We start from the raw sequence: 19,583 nt of genomic DNA, 5'->3' as shown, positions 1-19,583 counted from the left end.
GCTGCTAGCTGGACATAATGCTATGCTAGGCTATCGACAAACTTACAAAAATGCTGGTCTTGCTTTGGCTGTAAAGCATCATTTCAAAATCTGAGATGACAGGGTGATTAACAAAAGGCTAAGCTGTGTTTCACTATATTTCACTTGTGATTCCATGAATATGAATATTTTCTAGTAATATTAGTGTCAGTTGATGACAATTCTCCCGGATCCGGGATGGGTAGTTCCAAGAGGTTCCACATAACCTTAAGGGACATGGGCAGCTGTGGAGGAGGGTTTATTCTCCAGATCTTTAACAGTTTTCCCAGAACTTCTTGGGGTTAGACCCACAGAGAGAACTGCTCCTTAAAGTAACTAACTTCGACCTTCCGGATAGCCTGAGAGCACTTATTTCTCATTTGTCTGAACGAGAGCCAGTCAACCTGAGTACACGTGTTGACAGAGGGGATCAAGCTGATTCTATAGCAATTTACAGAGGCCAACTCATGAAGGAAGACTTGGTCATTAAAGTTTTTTTACCAAGCGTCTATGACAAATCAGGTCAGCTCATTTTACTGAGCAGCCATTACGAACACAGGCTGTAAAACAGTGATCACGAAGGTCATTACAGAAAACACCAGACTGATACCTATCAGGATTATTTGTGAGGATAACGTCAAGGAGAGTAGCCTTTTCTGGGTGTTTGGAGTCATACTTTGTGGGATTGGTAATAATCTGAGAAAGATTTAGGGAGTCCCATTGCTTTAGGACTTGGTCAGTTGGTTTAAGCATGTCCCAGTTTAGGTCACCTAGCAGGACAAATTCAGACTTAGTGTAAGGGGCCAGGAGAGAGCTTAGGGCAGGTAGGGTACATGCCGGTGCTGATGGAGGACAATAACACACAGAGACAGTCAACGAAGAGCTATTTGAAAGTTTAATGCTTAAAACCTGCCAATCAAATTGTTTCGGGACAGACTTGGTGGGGACAACTGATCACTGAAGGTGATCCTTGGTAAAGATTGCCACTCTCCCACATTTGGAAGATCTGTCTTGCCGAAAAAGGTTATAAATCAGAAAAGGTTAACATCTGGGGGGGGCAGTATTGGGTAGCTTGGATGAAAAACGTGCCAAATTAAACTGCCTGCTACTCAGCCGTAAAAGCTAGAATATGCATATAAATAGTACATTTGGATAGAAAACACTGAAGTTTCTAAAAAACTGTTTGAATGATGTCTGTGAGTATAACAGAACTCATATGGCAGGCAAAAACCTGAGAAAAAAATCCAACCAGGATGTGTGAAATCTGAGGTTGGTAGCTTTTCAACTCAGTGGATACAGTGGGATATTAGTTATGTTTCACTTCCCAAGGCTTTCACTAGATGTCAACAGTATTTAGAACCTGTTTTGAGGATTCTACTCTAAAAGAGGGGCTCATAAGGGCTCTTTGAGTGAGTGGTCTGGCAGAGTGCCACAGCCTCGGTCTGGCACGCTCATGTGAAAGATAGCTACATTCCACTTCATTTGTACAGACAAAGGAATTGTCCGGTTGGAACATTAATGAAGTTTTATGTTAAAAACATCCTAAAGATTGATTCCATACTTAGGTTGGCATGTTTCTACTGGCTGTAACGTAACTTTTTAAACTTTTCGTCCGACGTTCGGCGCGACCTGAACGCGGTTTGGATTTGTTTACCAAGCACCCTAACAAAAGAAGATATTTGGACATAACTGATGGACATTATCGAACAAATCAAACATTTATGGTGGAACTTGGATTCCTGGGAGTGCATTCTGATGAATATCAAAGGTAAGTTAATATTTAAAATGCTATTTCTGAGTAATGTTGACTACCCAATATGGCGGGTATCTTTTTGGCTGCTTTGTTGTCTAAAGGCCGTACTCAGATTATTGCATGGTTTGCTTTCTCCATAAAGTTTTGAAATCTGACACAGCGGTTGCATTAAGGAGAAGTTTAGATAAAGTTCCATGTATAATAGTTGTATCTTTAATCAATGTTTATTATGAGTATTTCTGTGAATTAATGTGGCTCTCTGCAAAATCACTGCATGTTTTGGAACTACTGAACATAACACGCCAATGTAAAATGAGATTTTTTTATATAAATATGAACTTTATCAAACAAAACATACATGTATTGTGTAACATGAAGACCTATGAGTGTCATCTGATGAAGATCATCAAAGGTTAGTGATTCATTTTATCTATATTTCTGCTTTTTGTGACTCCTCTCTTTGGCTGGAAAAATGGCTGTGTGTTTGTGTGGCTTGGTGGTTACCTAACAATCGTTTGTGGTGCTTTCGCTGTAAATCCTTTTTGAAATCAGACACTGTGGCTGGATTAACGAGAATTTTATCTTTAAAATGGTGTAAAATACTTGCATGCTTGAAGAATTTTAATGAGATTTTTGTTGTTTTGAATTTGGCGCCCTGCTCTTTCCCTGGCTGTTGCGGAGGAGGTACCGCTAGTCATAGGCAGGTTAACCACGACTCAGTAATGACCAACACATCTGGATTGTAGCTGTGAATACACACTTTCAATTAATCAATTTTAGGTAGTAAGCTTCTAGTGTTAATGTGCAGAAAATAGTGAAGCAGATATCAGCGCACAAGTCAGATTTGGGGCTCGCAACAGTATATAGGCCAGGGTGTACATGCACATTTCAAGATATCGTCAACAGAAATTAAATCAAGGCACGGCCGAGGACAAGGAGAGCTGGCATGGCAACAAGATCATGTTGTACAGCAATTTCATCAAGAAACATGAATACAAAGGTGGCGAGAGGTGGTTAGAGTCGGAGTCCTGAGTGTGGGAACAAACATAGTCTGTCCCAAGGTTGGAAAAAACAAGGAAGTCCATAGTCAACAAAGCATGCAGGAGTCATGAGGCAAATAGCAAGATGCACAAGAAAACAAACATAATGACTTAGGGCTAGCCATTGTAAGTTCAGAGTCACTCGCCCCAACAGTGCCTGTGAGCTGGAGGCGAGCGAAAGCTCGGGAGAGGAGGAGGAGGGGGTGGGGTACACAAGTCAGGGCAGACAGTGAACAGATCGCCAAGTGGAATCCAAGCAGCAGTGCAGCAGGCAACGAGGGTAGGTGTCACATCCACTTGGGAGAAGCTTTAATTTCTGGAGATGATTTCTTGTAGAATTTGGTCTCTGAACAGCTTCAAAGGCCTCTGGATTTGAGTGGGATAGCCTGCCCATGTGTTGGGCTCAAAGGCTTCGACACCTTTCATTTCACACCTCAGTGCTAATTGAAGTTGTATCTGGTCTGTCTCAGTTCCAGGTTCTCAGGACTTTGTTTGCCAGAGCACCCTCTGTATAGCTTGGAAAAAGGAATCCTTGATATAATTATTCTTTCCAGGTTATTTTGTGCCAAATTAGGTTGTAGGTTTGGAGTTTTGATCTGGAGTGAAGGTAATGTTGTGGAGGGTAGCATCCTGTATATGTCCCTGCAAAAGTTTAACTATCTTTGCTCACATGCAGCTGTGTCTCTCAAAGCAGAGGGAGGGTCTACCTCTAAAGGTTGAGCTTCCGCTTTCAAGGAGCGGGACTCTAACCCGAAAACTTATAAGCAGTTCCGCTATGCCCTCCAACAAACAGGAAAAGTGCCAATACGGGACTAAGATCGAATCGCACTACAATGGCTCCAACGCTCGTCGGATGTGGCAGGGCTGGCAAACTATTACTGACTACAAAGGGAAGCAGTGACGCAAGCTGCCCAGTGACACAGGCCTACCAGACAAGTTAAGTAACTTCCATGCTTGCGTCGAGGCAAGCAACACTGAAGCATGCATGCTGTTCCGGACGAACGTGTGATCACACTCTCCGTAGCCGATGTGAGTAAGACCTTTAAACAGGTCAACATTCACAAGACCGCAGGGCCAGACTAATTACAAGGACGTGTACTGCGAGCATGCGCTGACCAACTGGCAAGGGTCTTCACTGACATTTTCAACCGGACTCTGACAGAGTCTGTAATACCAACATGTTTCAAGCAGACCACCATAGTACCTGTACCCAAAAACACCAAGGTAACCTCCCTAAATGACTACCGACCTGAAGCACTCACTTTTGTAGCCATGAAGTGCTTTGAAAGGCTAGTCATGGCTCACATCAACACCAATATCCCAGAAACTCTAGACACACTCCAATTTGCATACCACCCCAACAGATCCACAGATGGTGCAATCTCTATTGCACTCCACACTGCCCTTTCCCACCTGGACAAAAGGAACACCTACGTGACAATGCTATTCATTGACTACAGGTCAGCATTCAACACCATAGTGCCCACAAAGCTCATCACTAAACTAAGGACCCTGGGACTAAACACCACCCTCTACAACTGGATCCTGGACAACTGGGCCGCCCCCAGGTGATAAGGGTACGTAAACAACACATCTGCCACGCTGATTGTCAACACAGGGGCCCCTCAGGGGTGCGTGCTCAGTCCCCTCCTGTACTCCCTGTTCACCCATGACTGCATGGCCAAGCACAACTCCAACAACATCATTAAGTTTGCCAACGACACAACAGTGGTAGGCCTGATCACCGACAACGATGAGACAGCCTATAGGGAGGTCAGAGACAACCTCTCCTTCAACGTGATCAAGACAAAGGAGATGATTGTGGACTACAGGGAAAAATAGGCCCGAGCACGCCCCCATTCTCATCGACGGAGCTGTAGTGGAACAGGTTGTTCCTTGGTGTCCACATCACCAACAAACTATGTATCATGGTCCAAACACACCAAGGAAGTTATAAAAAGGGCACAACACCTATTCCCCTTCAGGAGACTGAAAATAATTTATACAGCTGCACCCGAGAGCATCACTGCCTGTATGGCAACTGCTCTGCCTCCAACTGCAAGGCACTGGAGAGGGTAGTGTGTATGGCCCAGTACATCACTGGGCCTAGCTTCCTGCCATCCAGGACCTCTATACCAGGCGGTGTCAGAGGAAGGCCCCAAAAAATTGCCAAAGACTCCAGCTACCCTAGTCATAGACTGTTCTCTCTGCTACCGCACGGCAAGCGGTACCGGAGCGCCAAGTCTAGGTCCAAAAGGCTTCTTAACAGCTTCTACCCCCAAGCCATAAGACTCCTGAACAGCTAATCAAATGGCTAGCCAGATTATTTGCATTGTCCCCCACCACCATTTTTACACTGCTGCTACTCTCTGTTTATTATCTATGCATAGTCACTTTACCTACATATTACTTCAAATACCTCAACTAACCTAACCGCACATTGACTCATTTTTTTTACTTCAGTTTATTTGAGTAAATACTTTAACACTTTTTTTGGTTAAGGGCTTGGAAGTAAGCAGTTCACTGTTGCATTCGGCGCATGTGACAAATACAATTTGATATGGAAAAAAGGACCTTGTGTAGGCTAGGCTAAATGTGAGATTAATGCATGGCAATTGATACCGCACAACCCCTGACAGGCTGCCGCTGCAACTGCAGCTGCTAAACTGTTTGGGTGGCGAATGAATCAGTCGCCAGGCGAATGATGCCGGCTGAACATGTGACGAAAACAGAAAACAGCTGTCAATGAGCAGATTAAACAGTTTTGCTACAAAAACAGGAGGCCTAGCGGGCCTGGTGACAACTGCTCTTTTATATCTAACTTGAGTAATACAGGCAAGAACAGGAGAGGAGAATTAGCAGAAATCTCAAGACATTGGTTAGCTTCTAACAAAGGAAGAACTCTAGGGTTATATGAATATGGTGAAATGACAGCATAACTGATCATGTAATAGGTCTTGAGATTGCGAAGTGTAAAAAAAGGCTCAACTGCAGGTGTGATCCCACAAAATTCTATCTACTCTAAACATCTGTCCAATATGTTCTAAAGAATATGCTCCCTTCAGTCATTCACTGTAATTGCTAAGCATTACTTATTCTACGCTATAATGTACTGGAGAGTGAGTCAATGCAAACTAAGGATCCACACATACAACCAGTGGACTCTCAGCAGGTTCCCCGCAGCCTGATTTCTAATATTTAAAAAAACTCAACACAACAAACAAAACCCTGGGCTTCATAAGGGACTGGCCAGAGCTTTTACACAGTCCAGTGATGTTTAAAAGAGAGAAGGAAAACAAGATAACCTGGAAGGAATGGCAATCATTTTCATTAGGTTTATTTTGGGCATAACAATTTGTGTCCTGAAAGTGTTACTCCCACCGGTCGCCCAGTAACTGTAGCACAGGGGTCTTTTACTCACGTTACGACGGTTCCGTCCATGGGACACGGTGTCACTTGAGTAGGTGTTACTGGGTTCTGAGAAAGAGGTCTATCAGCCGGACAGACTGAGGGGGCCGGGGCTGTGCTTAGAGGTCTGGCCTCCTGTAGAGTGAGACATGATATTACACCACTAGACTGTATACCAGATCATGTCCCATTCTCAACTAATCACCTGGGGGAAATAAAATGCATGGTGTTTCGCATTGTTCAGTCTGGCCTATCAGCTGATTAACTTATCATATTTAGTACTAGTAAAAAGCTATAAGCTTTACATTTGTATTGCTCTACTATTACATAATCAACAGGGCAATCTCGCAACCCTGTGGTTACACACCCAGTGTCACATTCATGACCCAAGGTTGAGTGCACTCACACACAAAGAACGATTCCGAATGAATGTGCACACACAGTTGCCTGCCATAGCACCCAGGCTGTGATGGGATAACAATAAAAGTGATGCGAGTGATCGATGATGTCTGGTAGGTTGTGGTCGGCAGAGAGCACTCATATTTACCACTTGACAGGCATCTATTGCAAATGAGTCAGTTTTCACATTAATAAAAAGAGACAGACTCATCCACTGAGCTACATGAAAGCTGCATGCCGTACCCCTTTGATCTAAAAATAAATATGAATTGATTCCCGGTCTGTTGGCACACACAGTGGAAACAAGTCACATGACAAAGCCTATCAATCTATGTGCATTTGACAAAGCAGGATACGAGTTAGCTAAGCTAGCGACCTAACTAATCCGTGTTTGACACCCCTGAAGACCAATCGCTTCAAGACTGGCAGGGTTTTGATCAGATCCATCTTTAAAACACCTCTGAAGTCTGACTTCAAATGAAGCCAGCTATCTTTGGGAAAATCTCAAATTTGTCAAACATGCTTTGCGAAATACCTCGCAGGGCTTCTGGCTGCCATGGCAACCATGCCGGCCTCCCAGTGAGTCATCATTTCGGTATCTTTCACACAACACGGGGCTATAAACACTCCAGCATCTCCAATGCAGGAAGGAAGAGGAGCTTCTATACAGCTGTAGCAGTTCCCAAGATTGTTATACTGTGATTTATGCATTATCTCTAGCCAATCATTATGTAGTAGAGAACTTCGAAAGTTTCTTCAAGTGCAGTCACAATAACCATCAAGCGCTATGATGAAACTGGCTCTCATGAGGACCACCACAGGAAAGGAAGACACAGAGCTACCTCTGCTGCAGAGGATAAATTCATTAGAATTACCAGCCTCAGATTACAGCCCAAATAAATGATTCAGAGTTCAAGTAACAGACACATCTCAACATCAACTGTTCAGAGGAGTCTGCGTGAATCAGGCCTTCATGGTTGAATTGCTGCAAAGAAACCACTACTAAAAAGGACACCAATAAGAAGAGACTTGCTTGGGCCAAGAAACACAAGCAAAGGACATTAGACCGGTGGAAATCTGTCCTTTAGACTGATGAGTCCAAATTTGAGATTTTTGGTAACACTGATTTATTTAGAATTCATGGCAGTTAACCAGCATGATGACAACACAATTCTGCAGCGATACGCCACCCCATCTGGTTGGCGCTTAGGTGGGACTATCATTTGTTTTTCCAACAGGACAAGGTACCAAAACACACCTCCAGGCTGTGTAAGGGCTATTTGGAGTGATGGAGAGCTGCATCAGATGACCTGGCCTCCACAATCACCTGGACTCAGCCCAATTAAGATGGTTTGGGGTGAGCTGGAATTCAGAGTGAAGGAAAAGTAGCCAACAAGTGCTCAGCATATGTGGGAACTCCTTCAAGACAGTTGGAAAAGCATTCTCATTAAGCTGGTGATAGAATGCCAAGAGTGTGCAAAGCTGTCATCAAGGCAAAGGGTGGCTACTTTGAAGAAAAACCCAGGAATGAGTAGGTGTCCAAACTTTTCACTGGTACGGCACGCACACACAAAACATTAGGAACACCTTCCTAATATGGAGTTGCACCCCCCCCCGGCACTCAGAACAGACTCAATTTGTCAGGGCATGGACTATGCAAGGTGTCGAAAGCGTTCCACAGGGATGCTGGCCCTTGTTGACACCAATGCTTCCCACAGTTGTGTCTTGGCTGAATCTCCTTTGGGTGGCTGACCACTCTGGGTGGCTGACCACTCTGATCACGCACAGAAAAACCTAGCAGCATTGCAATTCTTGACACAAACCGGTGCATCTGGCACCTACTAACTAGTCCAACGCTCTAACCACCTGCCTCTCATTGCACTCCACGAGGAGCCTGCCTGTTACACGAATGCAGTAAGCCAAGGTAAGTTGCAAGCTAGCATTAAACTTATCTTATAAAAAACAATCAATCATAATCACTAGTTAACTACACATGGTTGATATTACTAGTTTAACTAGCGTGTCCTGCGTTGCATATAATCGATGCGGTGCGTATCGTTGCTCCAATGTGTACCTAACCATAAACATCAATGCCTTTCTTAAAATCAATACACAGAAGTATATATTTTTAAACCTGCATATTTAGCTAAAAGAAACTCAGGTTAGCAGGCAATATTAACCAGGTGAAAGTGTCCCTTCTCTTGTGTTCATTGCACGCAGAGTCAGTGTATATGCAACAGTTTGGGCCACCTAATTTGCCAGAATTTTACATAATTATGACATAACATTGAAGGTTGTGCAATGTAACAGGAATATTTAGACTTATGGATGCCACCCGTTAGATAAAATACGGAACGGTTCCGTATTTCACTGAAAGAATAAACATCTCGTTTGAGATGATAGTTTCCGGATTCGACCATATTAATGGCCTAAGGCTCATATTTCTGTGTGTTATCATGTTATAACTAAGTCTATGATTTGATAGAGCAGTCTGACTGAGCTTATGGTAGGCACCAGCAGACTCGTAAGCATTCATTCAAACAGCACTTTCGTGCGTTTTGCCAGCAGCTCTTTGCAATGCTTCAAGCATTGCGCTGTTTATGACTTCAAGCCTATCAACTCCCGAGATTAGGCTGGTGTAACAGATGTGAAATGGCTAGCTAGTTAGCGGGGTGTACACTAATAGCGTTTCAAACATCACTCGCTCTGAGACTTGGAGTGGTTGTTCCCCTTGCTCTGCATGGGTAACGCTGCTTCGAGAGTGGCTGTTGTGTTCCTGGTTCGAGCCCAGGTAGGAGCGAGAAGAGGGATGGAAGCTATACTGTTACACTGGCAATACTAAAGTGCCTATAAGAACATCCAATAGTCAAAGGTTAATGAAATACAAATGGTATAGAGAGAAATAGTCCTATAATAACTACAACCTAAAACTTCTTACCTGGGAATATTGAAGACTCATGTTAAAAGGAACCACCAGCTTTCATATGTTCTCATGTTCTGAGCAAGGAACATAAACATTAGCTTTTTTACATGGCACATATTGCACTTTTACTTTCTTCTCCAACACTTTGTTTTTGCATTATTTAAACCAAATTGAACCTGTTTCATTATTTATTTGAGGCTAAATTGAATTTATTTATGTATTATATTAAGTTAAAATAAGTGTTCATTCAGTATTGTTGTAATTGTCATTAATACAAATACATTTTAAAAAAATGGCCGATTAATCGGTATCTGCTTTTTTTGGTCCTCCAATAATCGGTATCGGCGTTGAAAAATCATAATCAGTCGACCTCTAATTGTCATGACGCGTAGACTGTGGGATATATGTTATAATGCAAACACAGTGCCTTGCGAAAGTATTCGGCCCCCTTGAACTTTGCGACCTTTTGCCACATTTCAGGCTTCAAACATAAAGATATAAAACTGTATTTTTTTGTAAGGAATCAACAACAAGTGGGACACAATCATGAAGTGGAACGACATTTATTGGATATTTCAAACTTTTTTAACAAATCAAAAACTGAAAAATTGGGCGTGCAAAATTATTCAGCCCCTTTACTTTCAGTGCAGCAAACGATCTCCAGAAGTTCAGTAAGGATCTCTGAATGATCCAATGTTGACCTAAATGACTAATGATGATAAATACAATCCACCTGTGTGTAATCAAGTCTCCGTATAAATGCACCTGCACTGTGATAGTCTCAGAGGTCCGTCAAAAGCGTAGAGAGCATCATGAAGAACAAGGAACACACCAGGCAGGTACGAGATACTGTTGTGAAAAAGTTTAAAGCCGGATTTGGATACAAAAAGATTTCCCAAGCTTTAAACATCCCAAGGAGCACTGTGCAAGCGATAATATTGAAATGGAAGGAGTATCAGACCACTGCAAATCTACCAAGACCTGGCCGTCCCTCTAAACTTTCAGCTCATACAAGGAGAAGACTGATCAGAGATGCAGCCAAGAGGCCCATGATCACTCTGGATGAACTGCAGAGATCTACAGCTGAGGTGGGAGACTCTGTCCATAGGACAACAATCAGTCGTATATTGCACAAATCTGGCCTTTATGGAAGAGTGGCAAGAAGAAAGCCATTTCTTAAAGATATCCATAAAAAGTGTCGGTTAAAGTTTGCCACAAGCCACCTGGGAGACACACCAAACATGTGGAAGAAGGTGCTCTGGTCAGATGAAACCAAAATTGAACTTTTTGGCAACAATGCAAAACGTTATGTTTGGCGTAAAAGCAACACAGCTGAACACACCATCCCCACTGTCAAACATGGTGGTGGCAGCATCATGGTTTGGGCCTGCTTTTCTTCAGCAGGGACAGGGAAGATGGTTCAAATTGATGGGAAGATGGATGGAGCCAAATACAGGACCATTCTGGAAGAAAACCTGATGGAGTCTGCAAAAGACCTGAGACTGGGACGGAGATTTGTCTTCCAACAAGAATGATCCAAAACATAAAGCAAAATCTACAATGGAATGGTTCAAAAATAAACATATCCAGGTGTTAGAATGGCCAAGTCAAAGTCCAGACCTGAATCCAATCGAGAATCTGTGGAAAGAACTGAAAACTGCTGTTCACAAATGCTCTCCATCCAACCTCACTGAGCTCGAGCTGTTTTGTAAGGAGGAATGGGAAAAAATGTCAGTCTCTCGATGTGCAAAACTGATAGAGACATACCCCAAGCGACTTACAGCTGTAATCGCAGCAAAAGGTGGCGCTACAAAGTATTAACTTAAGGGGGCTGAATAATTTTGCACGCCCAATTTTTCAGTTTTTGATTTGTTAAAGAAGTTTGAAATATCCAATAAATGTCGTTCCACTTCATGATTGTGTCCCACTTGTTGTTGATTCTTCACAAAAAAATAAAGTTTTATATCTTTATGTTTGAAGCCTGAAATGTGGCAAAAGGTCGCAAAGTTCAAGGGGGCCGAATACTTTCGCAAGGCACTGTAGGTTCAGATGTGTAGGCAAGCCTTTTAGCATGCATTGAAATATGAGCAATGTCAAACTGTTTGTGTTGTAGGAAATAGGCCCACGTGTGTGGGCTAATTGTTCAGGACTGTTCCAGAGGAAATCACTTTTTATTCACGACAGAGGCATTTGTATGAATCCAAAGCTATCGCTCCCCTATCAGTGCAGACACAGCTAAGACAATGTTATAAAATCCGAGCTGCACAACGACGTTGCTTCCTGTCAAGAGTATGGATTTAAAATAAATCAAAACAGGCCACCTATCTTTATACCCAGGGAATATTTCAATGTGAGTGAAACAGCAAATCAACCTGGGTGAGTTATTTAAAAAGTAGTTGATTGGAAACAAATGGGAGAGCCAGAGTGAGTCCTCTGGGGAGCAGACGGGAACCATTCCTTGGACTTCAACCACAGATGGAACCACAGTCAGCAATCAAATGGGCACGGGGTAAACCTCTATGTGGGATTCAAACACACACCCACGCACAGCTAACTGCAAATACATTATTGCCCCAATTGAACTTTGCCTCAAAAACCACTGCTCATTTGACACATCAGAGCCTACACCAACACAAGAGGTGAGCTACTCCTCCTCTGCGCAACCCATTTCACTCATGCATTAGTCTAGCTCTGCTATTACAGGCTCACAGATGGGACAAAAGGGGGTCAGAGGAATGGACAGATTAGGCAACACAAGAGAGGTAGGCTAAGTTCTCTGCTCCAGAGAGAGAGGGAAGGAGAGAGAGGGAGGAAGGAAGGGAGAGTGAGAGATAGTTGGTGTGGGAATCAGAAGCTTGTCTGACACACACATCCCGGACATGGCAATCACCTCCCCAGCAAGACGTCCAGTTAGCTCCCTTCCTCACAGCAAACAACTGTGCCTAATTACTTTGAAGTCACTCAAATAAGCATGCATTCTTGCACAGCTTTACAGGGACAGTCAATCATTTTGCAGGTCATTCTGTCTGAAAGGCTGAAAAAACATCACATTACTTGGTACCAGAGTATGTGAGCGGACTTGAGCAGTCGATAATTCAACTCATGTCTTTTCCAACCGCTCCGCTAAAAAAAAAAAAACACTCCTTGCTCACAGGAAGAAACCGCTCCTTGCTCACGACAACTTCACTCCATTCATTAAAATCAATTTAACCAACACCCATCTATTTTTGTGACTACATAGCATACCATTTGGTTTTGGAACCAAACTATATGACTTGAATGATAATATTTTTTATAAAACAAAAAGGTGACTAAGAGGCGCTCATCATTTCAAATAGGCTACATGTCATATTAAACAGCACATAAAACACTAAATAATTAGTCAGGAGACAGACAGGTAGACTAAAAAAAATGAATTATTTAGGCTATATTATTAGCCTATTATCTCAATTATTTCAAGGCCATAGACTACAAAGAAATACATTGTGAAGCATTTGCGAGTGCGACACTAGGCTGGCAGGAACATTGAGCACTCAGCATTTAAACATTTAGTTGTATTAAATCATTAGTCTAAATTGCACATATAGGCTGTGACTTACTTAGAATTAAGTAAAAATGAAACATAAAAGGACTTATTAGACCTTTGAATTCACTTTTAGAAACACGAGTTTGGCCAGAGTCTGTGGCTTCAGGCTCATGCGATGGTGCCTTGACAGTAGCGGAGAATACCCTCTCTGCGCTTACAGAGCTACTGAGGATGCTAAACACCCTTCGGGCCACTCTTGCCAGGCTGGGCAGGGATGCAGAATTGTAGGTATAGGTAGGCCTTATAGGTAGGCCTTAGGGTTTTTAGGCAAGCAAAATAACCCTATCAAAACAGAAAGCTCATTGAAAGAGGTAATGTGTCAGACCTATTGGGCCAAAATCAATGATACAATTCTATCTATGCAATAGGCTTTCTATTTATTTGAGATTTTTTGTTTATAAATACTTTGTTACAATGACACGCAAGCTACCAACCTGGTTACTTTCTGTTAGCATGTGCACGTAGTACTCCATCATGCTTTTGGGATATGTGTCTTTTCAGATTCCACAATGATTATTTAGTGGTGGACACTACATTACCCTCTTTTGCACTTGGGCCTCATCTTTGTAAGTCACCTTGATTTTGTACCTGTGTTTTATCAGTTTATGAAAATATATAAAAATAAATAAATATACACACACAAACTCCTCTACACAATCCTCCATTCAAAGCAGTGAGTCACGCCAGCATTATCACCACCCGGAGCTGAACCCGTCTGTGACGTCATTAATAAAAAATGCCACCCATTCACAGACGCAAGAATACAAAAGTAGCCTCGAGGTTATGGTTGACTACAACTATCAGAATAGAAAGGGCCATGAAACTACATCCTAGGCTAGTCTACTACTATATAACTACTAGGTACTAAACAATTAAAATAATTAGTCCAATTACTTTCCTTGATCAAATGAATACTGATGCCAACATAGAAATGTTCAATTTCTATTCAGAAAGAGCTTGTTTATCCATTACCATGTGCTCCCCATAGACATTAAAACCAATAGATAGTGAAAGCGCTGACGTCATCCATTTATTCCTATGGAAAACTCCTGATTGAATTTGAAGCGCGCCATATTGCTGAATGGCACCAACAACAAAAAATGTTCGCTAAGGACCTTTGTGACTCTAAAATAACCGAGGGGATCAAACTTGATCATAATAATCTCATTTTACAGCCCAAAACGTCCATAATTATTTTCATTTTCTGGGCTGTTCTGGCAATTGTAATTTACATAGTCTTTCTAGGAGTGACGAGGGCTTTTGGCACCGCTAGGTTGCAACGCAGAGGCTTCCAAGCAAAGTGCATGTCTTCACACTCCAGACCGGACACTTGGGGCCTGGTGGGAGACCACCCCACTGAGGGAAGCCTAAAGCCCCCTAGGGTCTCTCCCTCTGCACCTGTCCTTCTGGTCCCGCTGGTGTGGGGCCGTTTATGACACGTTACTCTGTAATATCCATCAATGCCTTCATTCAGTGTAGTGTATACTTAACTGCATATTACCTTTCTAACCAAACAAAGACAAAACCTCACAAATAACAACCAGTCAAGCGTTTCATCAAACCACAAGCAGCAGTAATCAAGTCAATGCCATGTAGGCCCAAGGTTTAGTGTGTCTGCACTTTCCCCTTACCATTTCAACATGTTGGAAGGCTACTTGTCTGAACTTGACTGCTGAAATCAGTGAGAGGTTTTGCTTTAGAAAATGAAGTTTCAGGAGTCTTCACAATACCATGCAGTAGTTGTGAGGACAGGGTAAATTTTGAGTCTTCAAAATGGCCTCTTAAGGTGAAAGGAAGCACATTGATTCAAATGTATGGACACATGTTATTCCTGAATACATTGACATTTCTCTCCCAGACAGGCTTGTGCCAAAATCTCTATTACTCTGCATCAACATTAAAGATCAAATTGTCATTACAACACAGATACCATTAAGCTACATTTGGAGAGTTCCTATAATGAACTGTACACATGACCTGGGGACAGACAATCCACAGTGGGAGTCCATCAGATAACAACCAAGCTCTTGACCTTGTAACATGTGGAGTTGACAAAGGGAAGTTCATCACTGTTGCTCAATTCACACGTGTTATTAAGATATGTAGCCAAGACTGAATTTGGCAAAATTCCTGAATGAAGATAAAAGTATGCACTTAAAAGTGGATTCTGGTATTCTGAACCTCTCTCATCAACTCCAATAATACTGGAGTATGAAGCAACCTGATCCCCATAGGTTTCAATGTGTGTCTGACAGTTTTGGATTGAGGAATTTGACTAGACTATAGAAATTAGAGGCAACTGTTTAAAGTATCAATCTTGAAATATCCTATAACACAAGTTACAGTAGCTAGAACAGATTACAATTATCCTGGCTGCCAAGGTGTACAAAACATATCAATCTCTGCAACTGGGTTGAAATTCTCAGAAAGGGACATAGATTTTTTTTAAATACCTTTATTTAACTAGGCAAGCCAGTTAAGAACAAATTCTTATTTACAATGACTGCCTTTCCCAGACAAACCCAGATGATGCTGGGCCAATTGTGCGCCGCCCTATGGGACTCCCAATCACGGCCGGTTGTGATACAGCCTGGATTCGAACCAGGGTGTCTGTAGTGAGGCCTCTAGCACTGAGACTGCTGCGCCACTTGGGTGCCCTAATACACAGGCTTCTCTTTACCAAAACAAAAAATATAAAGTTATTAAATACTGTAGTAGGCCTATGTTTACAGAGAGCTCTGTAGCTTGCTTGCATGTATTCAAAACAGACAGTGTAATTGTCTGGCCTTAGGACCAAATGTCTCATACAGGAAAATAACCACATACTTCGTTATTCAACAAATATCCAGGTGAATCGTGATAGTAGTATGGTACAATATGTAGCTGGCAGGAATAACATGTATTTGTTTTTATTAGGGATCCCCATTAGCTATCCTTCCTGGGGTCCAAACACATCCAGGCACTTGCATCACACAAAACGAAAGATAATACAGTACAACATTATTACACCACTACATATCTACAATACAAAATGTATAACACAACCATACAACAATATTACAATGTACGTCTGTGTAGAGTGCATGTGCTAGCATGTGTGTGCGTATCTGTACCTGTGTCTCACCACAGTCCCCTCTGTCAAAATAACAGATACCATGCATAACAACGGTGCCATTTCTGAGAATGGAGGAACTCACACCGGCGGAGAGAAGATTTCAGAACAGAGATCAGCACCACGTACAATTTACAACAGTATCTGCAATTAGATCAATCGCATCAGCTCAATGTAGCCTAATTTACAAGGATTGCACTTCAGTCCTTGTGAGCACACCTGAACACAGATCACAGCTGGGTGCCCAGGAACAGAAGCTGAATATGCATGTCATCGCAACTGTTATTAGCTACCTATAGCTTCGGCGTTGCATTCACCACCAACACATTTGTATCCCTATACAGATCGATGTCTGAGTACGTCAGGTATTGATCACGTTTGCAGGTGTAAAGGGAAAGTATCAACACTACACCACCACCCTTTCATTGACACTATTTCAGGCCGAATTGTTAATCCTCTAGTAGTTGGTCTTACCTTTGAGCTGCGGCAAGGGTGAAAGCTCGGTAAGAGTTTGAGTTCGGAACTGGGACGACCCTTGAGATTTCTTCTGTTTCTGGGCTTTCCTCATTGATTTTCGTGTGAACCCGTCCACTTTCTCAGTCGCAGATATAGCCGACATTGTGGTGCATAAACTATAACGTCAAAATATGTTTTACAAGTGCACCGAAGACAGATTCAGAGGTTACCACACGTAGGCTATGTCTTCCAGCCCAGCCGCATCAAAATATTCTCCAACTTGAAATAATGGAGTGAACCGCAAGCTTTAAAGAACACCTCTTCTCCGTGTTGGATCCACTAGTGTAGCTTGTTAATCAGTTTCCATGTAAAACCCGCATAATTCGGTCCGCTTGTTGAGAGTCCAGCGAGCTGTTTACAAAACGAACGTTACGCGTTAACAAGCCAAAGTTGCTAGGCTAACGTTAACTAACTAATTGTCTGACAACAGAAACATTGCCTAACTAAATTGCTGGGTGTATTTGTTAACTTGTAATTTCTGCAATATACCTGTTGCTTGTGTTGTCATTTTTATAGCTAACTAGTTATTTCAGAGAAAACAAGTAACGTTATACCATGTACTGTAAATGACAGACCAAAAAATGCTACCGCTGGCTAGCTTCTTGGCTAACGTGTTAAAACGCACAGTTAGCTAGCTAGATAATATGAACATTTACAATTTAAAGCGAACTCTCATGATGAAATTCATACTATTCTCACAAGAAAATAAATACTGTATTCCGTGTCTTGTAGCCGTAGTTGGCTTTGTCTAAAAAAAAAAAAGTCTGGACGAATGAAGTCTGGCAACCTCGAACTAACGTTAGTTACTCAATAACGTTCGTATCGGAAGAACAGCGGCGCCAATGGAGTCATGTTCAGCACTTTCCCGTGTCCATTTCGTCGGAATTATCTGTTCATCGAGTTGCTCTTGACACCCCGATAAGGAATTTTCAGTTATGCTCGGACCTCAACAATAACTTTTCCAATAGATTCGTTAGATAAAACACATCCATTCAGAAGCCACAACACTGTAGACTCTGTGCAACCGTAAACAGTTTCGCATCGTTGTCGAGGTTGCATTTTGTGACACGAATGTACGTAATTGACAGGCAACGCCAGTATCCAACAAAAATGTAGGAACTTGCACGCTCCATGCCTTTTTAACCAATCGAATTCGATAAAGACCGGGCTCTAAACCATGTGACAATGGGCGGATTCTGAGCCGCCGACACCGGGCAAATGCCCATGACGTCATCGGACGAAAGCGGTGAGGGAGGAGCGCCTTTCCAAATCGAACAGTAATCTGTGCTGATCGGTCATTTTGTCAACAAGGCAGCGTCGTGCAGTCCACAAACATTCAATATATATTTTCCTCAAAATAAATGTTTGAAGTGTCTAACAAAGCAATCACAATGCACGCTAAAACACATAATCGTACAAATTACTATACGTCCTGAATTAGGTCACTCTTGTTTGGAGGCTACATCGCATGGGCTTTGAACGGGGCACCTGACTCACGTAAGGGAGGCCCGGTTTAAAATATAATGCAATGAACTTTCAGCCAATGAAAAGGTGTTAACGTTTATAAATAGGCTAGATACTGTACTAAGATCCAAATAAAAAAAGTCACAATTGTCTTTTCAGATCACACTGGTGAGTAATTATTTTGAGGCCAGGCACTTGCAATTGCAAGTACATCATGATGCTATTTTTATCCATCAGGCCACACTGTAGCATCCAACAAATGTGTGGTTACTGCTATCCAGAATCCTTGGGAAGTCCCTACCCTAACCTTAACCCTTACCATAACCATTTTAAATTTCAACTTCAATGGGGTAGGGACATCCCAAGGATTCCCAGATAGCATGGACCATAAACCTGTCCCCTACATTTTACAGCAACACCCTTAGAAGTGTTTGCAGAAAACGGATGTTGATGGTTTTCAGGGATAGAGAGGGCCTATTTTCAACCTAACTTCCATTTCCCCTGAAAATTGGAAGTGGGGACTCTGCTCAGGGGTCTTTCTACACCTACTACGTTAGGTTATTACAGCAAAGTGAGTGGTTTGACCCCATGTGATTCTCTGAATGTAAACCCTCAAGCACTAGTAGCATGCTAACCTTTGCTCGTGAACACATGAAGAGAGCAGAAGAAAATGTTCTCATGAGACAAATACATTGCAGGTTGACAGGTATACAAACTATCATGCATTCCAAATCTCCTTTCAGCACAAAGGATAAATAATTATCTAATTGTTTGTCAAAATACAATTAACACAGTGCAAAACGCATGTGTGTTTATTATTGCTTTTAATAATGAGGGCGGCAGGTAGCTTAGCGGTTAAGAGCATTGGGTCAGTAACTGAAAGGTTGCTGGTGTGCTTCCCCGAGCCAACTATGTGCAAAATCTGCTGATGTACCCTTGAGCAAGGCACTTAACCCTAATTGCTCCTGTAAATTGCTCTGAATAAGAGTGTCTGCTAAATGAATGAAATTGTGTCATTCATTATCTATTATTTCTCTCTGCATTGTTGGGAAGGGCCCGTAAGTAAGCATTTCAGTTAGTCTACACCTGTTGTGTACGAAGCATGTGACAAATAACCTTTGGTGTCAGGTTAAAACAACAGAGGGGGAAAGTATACAGTAAAAACAGGTTGGAGACCAGTGTTGGAAACCTTTTACTGATGAACAGCATTGCATGGGGCTGTAAACCTAACGAGAAATGCAGTACACAGTACCATAGACATGTTTCTATGATACCAACAACAACAAAGTTGCCTCTTAACATTTTTTATTTTACAAGTATTGTTGTCTAGGGACATGCTTTCTGCAAAATCTAAATATTTGGTA

At 42.2% G+C, this 19,583-nt stretch overlaps 1 protein-coding gene across 1 annotated transcript in view; it reads right to left on the bottom strand.

The window, feature by feature from the left end:
- The window catches only part of LOC110522027 (serine/threonine-protein phosphatase 2A 56 kDa regulatory subunit alpha isoform), a 126,059-nt gene extending 108,218 nt beyond the window's left edge, over window positions 1-17,841 (bottom strand). Inside the window, exon 1 of the mRNA XM_021600089.2 lies at window positions 16,714-17,841. Coding sequence (XP_021455764.1) covers window positions 16,714-16,858 — 145 coding nt within the window. The 5' untranslated portion in view covers window positions 16,859-17,841. The remainder of the gene's footprint in view (window positions 1-16,713) is intronic.
- Window positions 17,842-19,583: the final 1,742 nt, after the last annotated feature.

Source organism: Oncorhynchus mykiss, chromosome 4, assembly GCF_013265735.2.
Source record: "Oncorhynchus mykiss isolate Arlee chromosome 4, USDA_OmykA_1.1, whole genome shotgun sequence".
NCBI classification, from domain to species: domain Eukaryota; kingdom Metazoa; phylum Chordata; class Actinopteri; order Salmoniformes; family Salmonidae; genus Oncorhynchus; species Oncorhynchus mykiss.
Note: the sequence above shows the minus strand (reverse complement) of the source record. Positions and strands in the feature narration are given on the sequence as shown.